The 13408-nt window shown below is 41.5% G+C and overlaps 1 protein-coding gene across 3 annotated transcripts in view; it reads left to right on the top strand.

Annotated features, from left to right (window-relative positions):
- Positions 1–13408, top strand: part of THSD7A (thrombospondin type 1 domain containing 7A) — a 219576-nt gene that overhangs the window by 149004 nt on the left and 57164 nt on the right. For all 3 annotated transcript variants that reach the window (XM_053409570.1, XM_053409571.1, XM_053409569.1), the window contains 2 exons: positions 1114–1217; positions 11687–11881. In XM_053409570.1, coding sequence (XP_053265545.1) covers positions 1114–1217; positions 11687–11881 — 299 coding nt within the window. The remainder of the gene's footprint in view (positions 1–1113; positions 1218–11686; positions 11882–13408) is intronic.

Genomic DNA, 13408 nt, shown 5'->3' with positions numbered 1-13408 from the left:
GTTTCCGTGAATTTGTGGCTTAAATAGCACTGATAATGCATGATCAGTGACGAAAATGTTGCTCGTTTCTTCCAAAATCTGAGGGAGGTGATAAACCCGAGCTTAACGTTTCAGACTGCAAGTGGGAAGTCATACTCCTACTTCCTTATAAAAAGTAATCTTCTGGATTAAAAAAAGGTCCCTGAACAAAATGATATGTCACATAGAAGGCTGTGATTGTCTCCGACCACAGTCTCAAGAGGCACAACCCAGATGTAAGTTTGCTTTGTAAACTTTATTACCTCACTGAGAACTAGTGTCCCAGATTTGATTTACTTGTTACATTTCTACATGCATCCATGATATGGGAATGTAGGAAGTTGTCTTATACTGATTCAGGTAGGACTGGCTACCAGCTTTAACTGGAGGTGCCAGGAATTGAACCTAGCACCTTTGGTAAGAAAGGCAAATGCTCTACTACTGAGCTATGCCCCTTTCCTAAACATAACATATGCCCACAGGTAGATGCAGCTGGGAGCCAAAATTGATCAGTATATGCTTTGTTAAGCTTATATGAGAGAGTAGAAAATTTGGTCTAGAACCAAGCAGCTTATATGGTAGGCTGAACTACAAATCCCATAATCCCTAGCCACTGGCCACGCTTGCTGGGGTTGATGGTGTTGTGACACAGTGACATTGGCAGGGGGCATGGAAGTTGCCCACATTGTTTTGTGCAGGGATTATTTTTTAAAAATATATATGGAAGATTATTTAGCCACATGTGAGGCTAGGAATGCTTTTTAACCTTGTTTGCATCACTTTAATACTGTCTAGGCTAGGACATAAAGCAGAATTATAAACATTGGTAATGCAAATATTGTTGTAGGTGTCACCTGCAAGAAAATGGTCTTTGAAGTATATTTCTTCAGATATGAGTACAAGCGGCAGCTAAAAATATGTAGATTACCCTCAACTTTTAGTTAAGGGAACAGCAATTTTAGAGCGAAGAAAATTGAGGGGACAGAAGGTGGCAAGGAGGAGAACAGATTGGTCTTAATATTGTGCTATTTGCACATTTGCTCATCTAAAGCTCTGACAAATGGCTTGCATTCACACGGTATTTTTCTGCTATAGATGGAAGACGCATAAATGGCGCAGGTGTCAACTCGCACCATGGAATGTTCGTCAAGGCAGCCCCGGTGCTCAGGAGACATGTGGGCCTGGTCTACAAGCAAGAGGTTAGATAATTGTCACTGTAATTTATGCTATCAATCATTAACACAGTTAATTATCACAATAGATTATCACTGTGCTCTATCACAACCTCATGTGGATTCCTGACACCCCTGTCCGCTGCAAGTGCTAAGAGTTTTAGACTTTGTAAAATCAACAGCAGTAACAAATCAGGCATTAGCATGAAGTTGTTGAAAACCAGGAAAGGTACCCCAGGGTGTCTTGTCTTCACAGAACTGTTGGAACTGGAGTTATTAACATGATATTGTGTGAAAGGTATTGGAGTTACTCAAATAATTAACATCTAAAATCACTGACCTGAGATAAAGTTTTTAGAACATTTGACATTGTTGTGTCCTCTGCCTGAACTCCTTTAGGAGGAAGAGCAGGATATAAATTGAAATAAAATTCACCATTCTCATAATTTCACTGCAAGTGAAGTATTGTCTATTGTGTAAATGTGATATGCACAGATTCTTATTCCGCAGTTCTTTTCATCCTTGCTCTTCTAAGAAGCTGGGATTCATCCATATTATCTGAGAGAGATCATCAGGGTTATGTGTACACACCTTAAAAAAAGAAAAGAAAAAGTGGACATTTTGAATACTGTGCCCTGTCCAATATATGTCGGTTTTACAAATGTGTATATATTTTTACCACTTTGCTCTGGGTTTTCCAAAGAAAGAAAAATAAACAATGCAATGTTTTGAATTGTATGAATGCAGACCTGTGCTGCTGCCACTGGCAAGCAGTCAACCTTGGCATTTGCCCCACTTTGCTGGGTTAGCACCATAGCTACTATAGTGCTGATGGTGCCATGGGATGAGCATACCTCAGCCGTGTATATTTGGCTATGGCGCTGTTTATCATGGACAAACTGGAAATGAAATAAAGATGCAGAAGAGCAGCAATGGGTAAAACACATATGGAAGAGGCTGCACTTGTCAGCTCACAGACATTATTAGAACAAACCCATGCCTGATATATTAGCATTTTTTCAGCTTTTTTAACACACACTGAGCTTGTGTGGCTGCAAAAGTGCCATCATGAATCAGAAATTTAGCAGAAGGAATCCTCCTCCAAGACAGCTTTGATTCTAGCTGTCCTGTGTAATTGAGCTTTTATTGCAAATCACGTCTGTGTAAAATGAACATGTCACAACTTTAGACTGGGGCCAATTTTCTTTGGGTTTTTGTCAGCAAGAGCATGTCTTTATTTTATTTTTTAATCAACTGTTTCCTCCCCCCCCCTTCTCCTATTTATATAGCTGAGGATAGAAACAGCAAAATAAAACAAATTTTACCCCATGCCAAAGATTGTTATTTAAAGACGATCACCATATTGTGGGAAAGCACTGTGCATCTGCAATCAGGCGAGGGAAATTTCTAAAAAAAGAAAGAAAAAAGCCTTGATAATGGATGCTCAAGAAGCACTGTTAAGAAACGCATCATGAAAATTTGGACTAAAAATGAAATTGCGTGAGCGAGAGCTCTTACCCGGATTCTGACCTTTTTCAAAAGGCTTAGCTAACTTTTAAATCTTACGTCTCTAAAGCCACACATCATCTCAAGAAGAAGAAATAAATAGACTGATGTTTGGTTTTCTTGTAAGAGACGGTCGGAAAAATCACAGTGGAAATGAAGTACAATGCTGTGTAGAGCATGCTTAGTTCTCCCTTGACACAGCGACTCTACAACATTTCATGCCTGACCTACAAAAGCCTTGCTATTTTGGTCAAGAACCTCTCTAGGGTGGAGGAATGACAATTGTGCCAGAGCCTCTCCTGTTTCATTTCTTACATAATGACCCAACACAGAGGCTTGAGCGCAAAAGGTCATTTCACTTGAATTAAAATATTTTTACTCTCTCGGAGCAGTGAAAAGCTAGTGCTAATCTGCCTCACTCTCGTCCTGAACATTTAGAATTTTAACATATATTTCTGAAAACCTATGCAGCTGTCTCTGCACCGTATTTCCTGTTTGCTCTTGGGAGAGTATTACATACAGAGAAGAGAAGCTATTATTTGGTTGGGAAAACTGTCAGTTCGAAGGAAGTGTGAAGCCTTAGGGGCAAAGCTACATGTTCTGTCTCAGCCCTGTGTTTTTAAAGCCAGGCCCTTGCTTTTGCAATGAAAATTGAGCCCAGGGGACCATGATTTGCAATGGCAACTTTGGGGGAGGAATACAGTTTTGTGTGATGGCTTTCCTTCATAACTCCACCATACCAGCTTTCTCTCCTTGCAGCCCAATCCAGGCTAGATCTGTGTTTGCAACAGAAACATGGGTCCAGAATAAAGCTTGGAGCTAGCATAGGCAAACTCGGCCCCTACAGATGTTTTGGGACTACAACTCCCATCATCCCTAGCTAACAGGACCAGTGGTCCAGAATGATGGGATTTGTAGTCCCAAAACATCTGGAGGGCCGAGTTTGTCTATGCCTGGCTTGGAGACAATGCAGTTGGTGGAGTAGTGTTGGGGAATGGTTGTTGAGGAAAGGGTGAAGTCCCCATCTCTCTCTTGTACCCAGAGTTGAAAGTTTGGGAGTGCATGAGTTGTGAAGGCCCATTCTTGATCTCTCCCTTGCGGCATTTCTAGTTTGCTGGTGATAAACATGAACAAATTGTGTTGGTACAGCACTGATAATGTCTCTTGGCTGCTTGGAAGGAGGATAGAGAAGGATGTGTCAGCGTGGGTAGAACGTACTTATTGTACAAATGTAAACTTTGCATAGTGCTTTGTCCACTTTTGCCTGGCATGTTTTTGCAAGAGTAGATGTGTGCAGTGAAAGGAACAATGGACTCATAAAGTATTGCCGTTGAACATAAGAGAGATTGATAGAGGTAATGAATGAAATTATTTATATATGGCTGAAATCAGACAGCATGGCCCATCACAAAGAGTTAAAGGCATATAATATTTCATGGTAAGCTGGAAAGATCTTTATTTGAGACACAGTATGATTTGGCAGTGTTTGACCTGTGCACTTAAAGTATTTTTTTTAAAGTACCAAAATGGCCCTCATTTGCATACACAAAGCAGACTTTGTATTTAATTATCCCCACAATAATAATTTATCAGCTTATGGCCCCTTGTGGTGTAGTTCAAGCTATGCTATCAGCCCTAATTATATCAAGGTCTTTTGTCTACAAAATTTGAAGCACAGTTTATTTCATACCACTCTTCTGGGAGACCCTAAATGTTCAATAGGGAAACGTATGTTAAGTGAACCCATGTTAAATTAAATTTTGCTGGCAACTGCATCCTTGTTCTTTATGGAAACATTTTACAATTATTTGTGTTTAATTCAGAATAATCACATTTGGTGTTCTCACTGCTAATGTCTGTAATCAATTTGATGGGAGTGGGTGTGATTAATTATTAGTCTGCCACAGCATGATAAGAGACTGATTTCTGGTCCCAGGTGCCATTTTCACCATGTAAATAAAGCATGTGGACTTGGCTGAAGGAGCATGCAACTTAAATTGTATTAGGATGTGCAGTGAATATAGAATTTCAGGGGAGAATGTGGTCTGCTGCGTAACCAGACCACCTTTTCTCTTCTAATAATTTGTGCTCTGTAGCCCATTAAAATGCATCTATCTTATCCAAAGCCTTTTCTTTTCACTAAGGTGGTTTCTTAAGGGGCATACATGTTTCTGTGATCATTTTATGCCAGATTCCCATGGGACGATATGCTTGGCACATTTTCTGACACAAGGTATAGCAGGCAGGCTGGTTGTATGGTGGCCTTGTTCAGAAGGTGCATTTCATGCACTTCTCTGCCTGCCAAACAATCAGATGGCAGTGAAACTTGTTGTGTGAGAACGTGCGTCAGTAGCAGAACAGATGGTCCGCATGCAGATGGTTCCAGGTTCAATCTATGGCATCTCCAGTTAAAAGAATCAGGTAACAACAGGATGATGAGAAACAGAGGTGGATTTAGGGGAGCACAACTGGGTGCCAAGAGGGGGCACTGCAGCTATGACGAGCCACAGAAAGCTAGGGCAGAGGGTGCTGAGTTTTGGCATTGCACAGGGCGCCGCTGAGATTTGAAAGCACAAAGTCTGCCACTGTAGGAAAGATCTCTACCCGAGACTCTGGGTAGCTGCTGGCTGTCAGAGTAGAAAATGGGCCAGATACCAACTGCCTGGTGCCATGTAAGTCATGATGCTATAGATGGCATATGAAAAAGATCTGAGATTTTCAAAGCTGGTCCCCTGTGCTCTGTGTGTCACATACACATTTGACTGTTCTGAAATCACAAAGATGGATAGTTTCCTCCTCCCACCTTCCCATTTTCCTACATGCATGTTAAAGACATGAACAGGGAAAGAGAACCTAAGAACCAGCTCTCAGTTAATCCAGGGTGAGCTGGTGATATTATTACTACTACTACTACTACTACTACTACTACTACTACTATTATTCCCTGAAATGAAATGTGGTGCTAGGCAGGCAGGAACAGGAGAATAGCCTTTTCAGCAGTGGCACCACAGTTTTGCAATTCCCTCCTCATTAAACATCATCAGACTCTCTTACCCTCTATTTTTCACCAACATATAAAGACTTTTCTTTTAGCCTGACTTTTAAGATGCAGTCTGCAGTTTTACTGAGATTAGTTCTGCTGTTTATTCTGCTGTCTTACTGCTCTCATTTGTTGTGTTTTTTATGCTTAAAAACGTATTTTAATTGACTATGGAATTGTATATGTCTGATTTTATTGCAGTGTTTCCCAAACTCTGGTCTCCAGCTGTTTTTGGACTATAATTCCCACTATCCCTGACCTCTGGTTTTGCCAGTTAGGGATGATGGGAGTTGTAGTCCAAAAACTGTTGGAGACCCAAGTTTGGGAAACACTGTTTTGTTGTTGTAGTAGTAGTAGTAGTAGTAGTAGTAGTAGTAGTAGTAAGCAACTTGATTCATTTTTAATTTAAAAATCAGAGTATTTATTGAGGTGTGCACTGGAATTGAATGAATCCTAAACAGCAAGACAAGACAAGGTGCCTTGGAGGGATTTGGGACTTCAACAAGGTGAAGGATTTATACAAGGCAGTTAGGGGCCAAAGCAGAACTCGTGTAGTGCTTCGGTGTTGTTTAGTCGTTGAGTCATGTCCAACTCTTCGTGACCCCATGGACCAGAGCACACCAGGCACTCCTGTCTTCCACTGCTTCCCGCAGTTTGATCAAACTCGTGCTGGTAGCTTCGAGAACACTATCCAACCATCTCATTCTCTGTCGTTCCCTTCTCCTTGTGCCCTCCATCTTTCCCAACATCAGGGTCTTTTCCAGGGAGTCTTCTCTTCTCATGAGGTGGCCAAAGTATTGGGGCCTCAGCTTCAGGATCTGTCCTTCCAGTGAGCACTCAGGGCTGATTTCCTTAAGAATGGATAGGTTTGATCTTCTTGCAGTCCATGGGACTCTCAAGAGTCTCCTCCAGCACCATAATTCAAAGCATCAATTCTTTAGCGATCAGCCTTCTTTATGGTCCAGGTCTCACTTCCATACATCACTACTGGGAAAACCATAGCTTTAACTATATGGACCTTTGTTGGCAAGGTGATGTCTCTGCTTTTGCACTTCAGAAATACAGACATTAAAAAAAGCTGTAAACACATGTCCATGAAAAGCAAAACTATGTCTTTAAACTTTGCCAGAGTGGGGGTATGAGGAAGAAGGAACAGCTTAGCAGAAACTAAAGGCCAATCTCTAATTTAAGAAAGATGCCAGAATCAGGAGAGGGAGCTCCTTTGTGACTGTAGCTTGCAATGGAAGGGAATAGTTTTTCCAGCAGTCTCCAATCCCAGCGTGTTGGGGCAAGGAGCAGCTTTGTAGGACTGAGGTGTCTGTCTAAACTTCAGAAAAATGTCAGGATAGGGAGAGGAGAGAGAAGGCTCTGTTGTGACTGACAATTCAAGCTTGCAAATGGTCACACAGGGAAAAGTGAATCCCTATATATATATAAAAACTTTAAACATGTTCAAGCTCAGTTTCCCCTGGATGTATTTAACTGCAATTTGGCATGGAACTTACCCAGGGATACTTGTCTCATATCTGCAAGTTTCAGACCAATTACCCACAGAACGCTAAGGGAAATAAAGTGGTTCCTTGTTGTTGTTTTTCGTGGTTTTTTTTTTTTTACACAACTCAAAATAGCTGAGTTTGCAGGGGAAGAGCACTGCAGCTGCCTTATGATATTTGGCTGAACTCACGTCCTCAGAAGGGATGACCTTGCCTGTAAAGTTCATTCAGTTATTCAATCAATAAATAAATAAGAAATACATGTTTCCTTAAAAAAAAAAAAACTAGTAAATCAAATTATAAAGGTGCCCACATGAAAAACAACAACTCTCCTCGACCAAGAGCTTTTTTTCTGCCAGAACTTGATGGAACTCAGTTCTGGTACCTCTCAGGTAGACACCATCGCCATTCTAAGAGAACAAAGATGAATTTTGGCACCTCTTTTTCTAGAAAAATAGCACTGCCAGGACCCATTGGTCAGTAAGACCATGTTTATAGATCTGATCCACTTCTGTCAAAAGGAGAAAAACCATAGTCATTTCTGGGTTAGTGCACGCGGGGAGGAGAAACGAAGTTGATTTGAGCTGGACCTGAGTTGAGTTCGGCAGACCGCAAAGTGTTTTACAATGAGGCAAGCTGTTTTATGAATCGCTGAATCTTGTGGTTGATGCAGACCACAATATAAATCCTAAATAAATGAATTTAATCAATCTGCTTATTTTATCTCTACAACAATTGTTTCAAGACTTTCTTGACTAGGGGTTGTAACTGCTTTTTGGGTGGCTGAACCTATTTGTAGCTAAGGATCATGTGGTGGTTGCAACACAGATTTTGTTGTCGCCCTTCGAATTCCTCATGGTCCCCTTCCATACTATACCGTTATAGATTGTGCCTTGGAGGCAAAACTGTATATTTCAGTTATAAATGTAGAAAGAGCAAAGACTATACATGACCCTCCATTTATATTTGTTCATAAAGAGTCCTCTGTGCGCCACTAAAAAGCCTTGCACATTTGTGGGTTCACATTTATTATATTGTTTCCTTGGTTATGCTAGTATGTCAGAAAGTTTATAACTGCCATTTTACCATTTAGAATTCACATTTCGTCTCTTCAGATATGGGGAGTCTATTAAACCACACAGGAAAAATTAATCTCTGGCCAATTAACTGAGTTTGGAGACAGTGAAATAGTGTTTACAGTTCTGGGAACTGTGAGGGTCATAGATAGGTCCTGCCTTTGGAATCCTGGGCTACAAATAAAGGATAGATTTTCAAAGAGTTGGAATCATAATATTTGCTAGGGAGGCAGCAGTTGTCTGATAATGGAGCATTCATCATGCAACTTGCAGTTGAAAACTCAGGAACACACAGCTCGTAAAAAGTTAATTTTTTCTTCTTCCTTTGATTCAATCCTATGCGTGCTTGGGATTACCGTATTTTTCGCCCTATAGGACGCACTTTTTCCCCTCCAAAAATGAAGGGGAAATCTGTGTGCGTCCTATGGGGCGCATGCAGGCTTTCGCTGAAGCTTGGAGAGCGAGAGGGGCTGGTGCGCACCGACCCCTCTCGCTCTCCAGGCTTCAGGAAGCTATCAGCAAGCCTGGGGAGCCCGCGGGAGTTCCCGCAGGGCTCCCTAGGCTGCGGATAGCAGCCTGCCGCCCGAAGCGCTGGGCGCTCTGAAGCAGAGCGCCCCGCGCTTCGGGAAGATATCCTTTTCTCCTCTAAAAACTATGGTAGGTGCGTTTTTAAAAGCTCGGGCTTCCCCTGCGGCTGGGGGGGGGAAATAATTTTTTTTCTTTATCCCCCCCCCCAAAAAAAAATTAGGTGCGTCCTATGGGCCGGTGCGTCCTATAGGGCGAAAAATATGGTAAATCCTATTCAATTCTGTGAGGCATACTTCTGAGTAAAAATCAAGGTAATTTAATGACAGGATATTATGAAAAATGGAAAGGATTTGCTGTTATAATTAACAACTAGATTACAAAAAAGGGAGGTGTGAGGAGGTCGATGAAATAAGGTCATGACAGTTAAGGATTTGGGAATATTGGATCTGTTTTTCAATTTTTGTGGTTTATTCTTGTTTTGTGATTTTGATGTGTTATGTGTTTTGTTTTTGTTTTTTGATTTACACCTTTATTGATTTGTATTGTTTGACTGCTGTTTGTCTTTCTATTGTTTTTATTTTTTCCCCTTCTTTTTCTCTTTACTTTTTTGTAATTTCAAAATTCTTAATAAATATCATTTAAAAAAAAATTAAAAAAATACATAACATCAGGCTTCATAGCTGTTGAGCAAAGTCAAGGTGTAGAAGTTCACTGTGTATTTTAGGGCTGCATTCAAGTATTCTTTTTGAGGTATTTCATTATAACTGCATTACACTTAACTGGGAATAAGTCCCATTGAAGTCAATAGGTACATCGGTATAGTATTACACACACACACACACACACACACACACACACACACACACACACACAACCACACACAACCACGCATGCCTTATAAGCAAAATAGAACTTGCTGGTCAGAAACAGTAATGCAGTGTAATCTGCATAAATGGTACAGCCTATGCATCTTTATTCAGAAGTAAGTCTCAGTTAGTTCAATGGGACTTCCAGGTAAGTGTGTATAGGACTGCAAATCTCAGAGAAAATGGAGCCTAATTTGCAGCACTGTGGCAGGAGTGGTGAACCCATGGTTCTCCAGACGTTGTTGGACTTCAACTCCCATCCTACCCAACTGTTGCCCATGTTAGGTGGGGCTGATGGGAGTTGTAGTACAGCAACATCTGGAGGGTCACGTGTTACCACTCCCTAATCTACTGGTATGCCTATTGTTGTTGCGTGTCGAGGTCCCCAAGACACCCCCCCAAAGAAAAACACAATTGACACTTAATTTTTGTTTAAGGTTTTTGGCATAATTTTGGCCACAACTTTATTCAAATTACAGCAATGTGAGTGGTTGCTTAGGCATTGGTAGCACTAACTGACCCCGCATGGGGACAGCTCTGACATTCGCACCCCCCGCGAAGTCAGCAAGGGTAAGTCACCTGGGGAGAGAGACGGGACTGGGAACCATGCCTCACCTCTCCCCAGAATGCTCCCAGGGGCTTGCGTGGCCCTAGCCCCTTGCCAGGGGGTTTTGGACAAAAGCATGGGGGAGCCCCTGGGTTCCTTTAATGGAAAACCCTTGAAGCAGCAGCAGCAGCATTTTGGAGGGGCAGGCACAGCCGAATCCATACCCCTCCACCAGCAGCAGCATTTTGGAGGGGCAGGCACAGCCGAATCCATACCCCTCCACCAACCAATTCCAAGACCAATGCCTAACCGCAAACCTTACAAGTTGTGACGATTTGCTACGCAGTAGGCAAAAACCAAGTGGCACACACTAATCAGCCAAATAGACAAAATTCCTACCAGGCCCCTGCCCCAAAGCAGACGACCCCATGACAGGCATAGCAAGGTCAAGCAAACAGCCTAAAATTAGGGAAGGGAGGGCGGGTGATCCGAAGTAAGCAGCGAAAAGAGGAAGTTCCTCGCTGCGAGCATTGTATTTAACAAATAGGGCTGTCAATCAACAAATGGCAACATCTAGATTTCCCCAGTAACAGCCCGCCCCTGCTTAAAGGATGGCCAAACCATTTGCCTAGTGACAGTGAGGTGTCTTGTCAGCCCCACCCGCAACCTGTGCTCTCCATGAGGGAGAACACACTTTGTCATTATTATTATTATTATTATTATTATTATTATTATTATTATTTTATTATTAAATTATTGCTTGTTACTCATATGTCCCCAGCAACTTATACTGGGTTTAAAAACCTAAACCTAGATACATTATATTGTTAAATTGTGTTTAAAATATATTCATTGGTTTTCTCCATTACAAGCTCCTTATGCCATTATTGCTAGAGAGAAGATCTTTTGTGTTTTTATATGGAGGTTTAATATAATGTTCAAGCTGCAAAGCATTTTCAGGTAGACATACCTTCCTGCTTTCCTATGGAGGAAATACATTTCTCTTCAAAGTGTGTATCAACTGTGAATATAATTATAGTATATTTAAAATTATAAAAAGCCCCATTCATATCTCAGTATACCCATTATTTGGGAAAGTTAGTAATATAGGGCAGTTAAATTATAGAGCAAAATGGGGCAGAATAATAGATGGCATTTATTCCTTCCTTCGTAGAATGGCTTGTATTGTATCTCTGTGCTGCATTTTTAATGTCACTTGCTGATCTGAATTATATGAGAGACGTGTAGCATTTTGCATTTTCTGAAATTTGAAAACAATCCCGTGGTACCAGAGATCCCAAGCAGAATGTTACTGTTCTTGAACCTAATGCCAGTTGAGCTAAATCAAATGTGGGTGACTCTGGTGGTTAGGTGCTCCATTGTCTTACTTACAAAAGGCCTAGCAACTCATTATAATTCTTTCTGCTTCTCTCCTTCCAGCTATTACTTGTCGTAAGCAAGATGGCGGACAGGCTGACATCAGCGAATGCCTTAAGCATGCGGGCTCTTTGCCACCCTTAACACAACCCTGCCAAATCCCTTGCCAAGATGACTGTCAGTTCACAAGCTGGTCAAAGTTCTCTTCTTGCAATGGGGATTGTGGAGCATTTAGGACAAGAAAGCGCTCTCTTATTGGTAAGGGTTGGAAAATACCAAGAGAAACTTTGTTGGTAGTAGTAGGACTAGTGCTGAAGTGAGAAATTTACTTAGGGAACAGGTAGAATCCCTAAAATGACTGAAATGCAGAAACTGTTGACACTAGGTGGGTAAGGTGTCACTGGAAACCACTTGACCAGAAAAGCCTTCCTTTTATGAATATTGAATTCATTTGTATTGCCCAAGGTAGTGCATTAACTGATCCATACAGAATCATCTGTAAAGTTAGACATACATATTCTAGTAAAGGTAAAAGGTAAAGGTACCCCTGCCCCTATGGGCCAGTCTTGACAGACTCTAGGGTTTTGCACTCATCTCACTCTAGAGGCCGGGAGCCAGCGCTGTCTGCAGACACTTCCAGATCACGTGGCCAGCATGACAAGCTGCATCTGGCGAGCCAGCACAGCACACGGAACGCCGTTTACCTTCCCGCTAGTAAGCGGTCCCTATTTATTTACTTGCACCCGAGGGTGCTTTTGAACTGCTAGGTTGGTAGGCGCTGGGACCGAGCGACGGGAGCGCACCCCGCCGCGGGGATTCGAACTGCCGACCTTTCGATCGGCAAGTCCTAGGCACTGAGGCTTTTACCCACAGCACCACCCGCGTCCCTCCACATATTCTAGTAGAAGTGGATATATATTCCAAATCTATACTGTGATTTCAGACAATCAAGGAAAACACCCACCCACATGCATATCCTTCCCAAGAAATCATGAAAAGAATATGTACATTTGACAATAGACATCCATGGACTTCTGCTTCTTTTTGTACATAACATCATTATGCAAGTTATTGTTATGTAAAAGTAATCAGTCATGGATGCTTTAGTTGATATTCCTGCATTGCAGGACCTTGTACTAGATGACCTTTGGAGTCCCTTCCAACACTATTATCCCTGGGAGGAAAAAAATCCAAAATTTTCTAGGAGGAATTGAGGTCTTTCATTACCATTCATTATTGATAATGCTTTATTTTCCACCTACCCCAAAAAGAAGTTATGTGCCATCTGCCATGAAGTTGTAAAATACAGTTTGAAATAATGCTAGCAGTCTTCTTAGCACTAGCGACAGGAGTTTAGAGATGTGTGTCAATGGATTGCAGGCTATTTTTCATAATAATGGTTTTGGTTCAACTTCAGAATGCTGCAGCCACTCCACATTTACTAGGTAAGAAATTGTATATACTCTTGACAGGAGAAGGACTGTCAGAAAAAAGGTTAAATAGCTGGGGTGCAGTCCTGTAGACACTTTGACTGCTTCAATTCAATTGAAGTCAATGAGATTTTAGCATCCTGGGTGCAGAATTGCTGAATAAATAAAAAAACTGAAAGTCTTGGTTTTGAGTCAGTAAGTAGACTCATCTTTTGCTAGACAGACACCCCCAAGTGGGTGTCATGACACTCCATGTGAGTGTCATGAAGATGGTGGCAACATCATTAGACACAGGATTGATACGCATGATCTAGATCCTATAATCCAATTTGCAGGGCTAAAGAAATGTAGGAAA

This window comes from Podarcis raffonei, chromosome 12 (assembly GCF_027172205.1).
Source record: "Podarcis raffonei isolate rPodRaf1 chromosome 12, rPodRaf1.pri, whole genome shotgun sequence".
In the NCBI taxonomy this organism is placed as follows: Eukaryota; Metazoa; Chordata; class Lepidosauria; order Squamata; family Lacertidae; genus Podarcis; species Podarcis raffonei.
The sequence above is the reverse complement of the archived record's forward strand: the minus strand, read 5'-3'. Positions and strand labels throughout refer to the sequence as shown.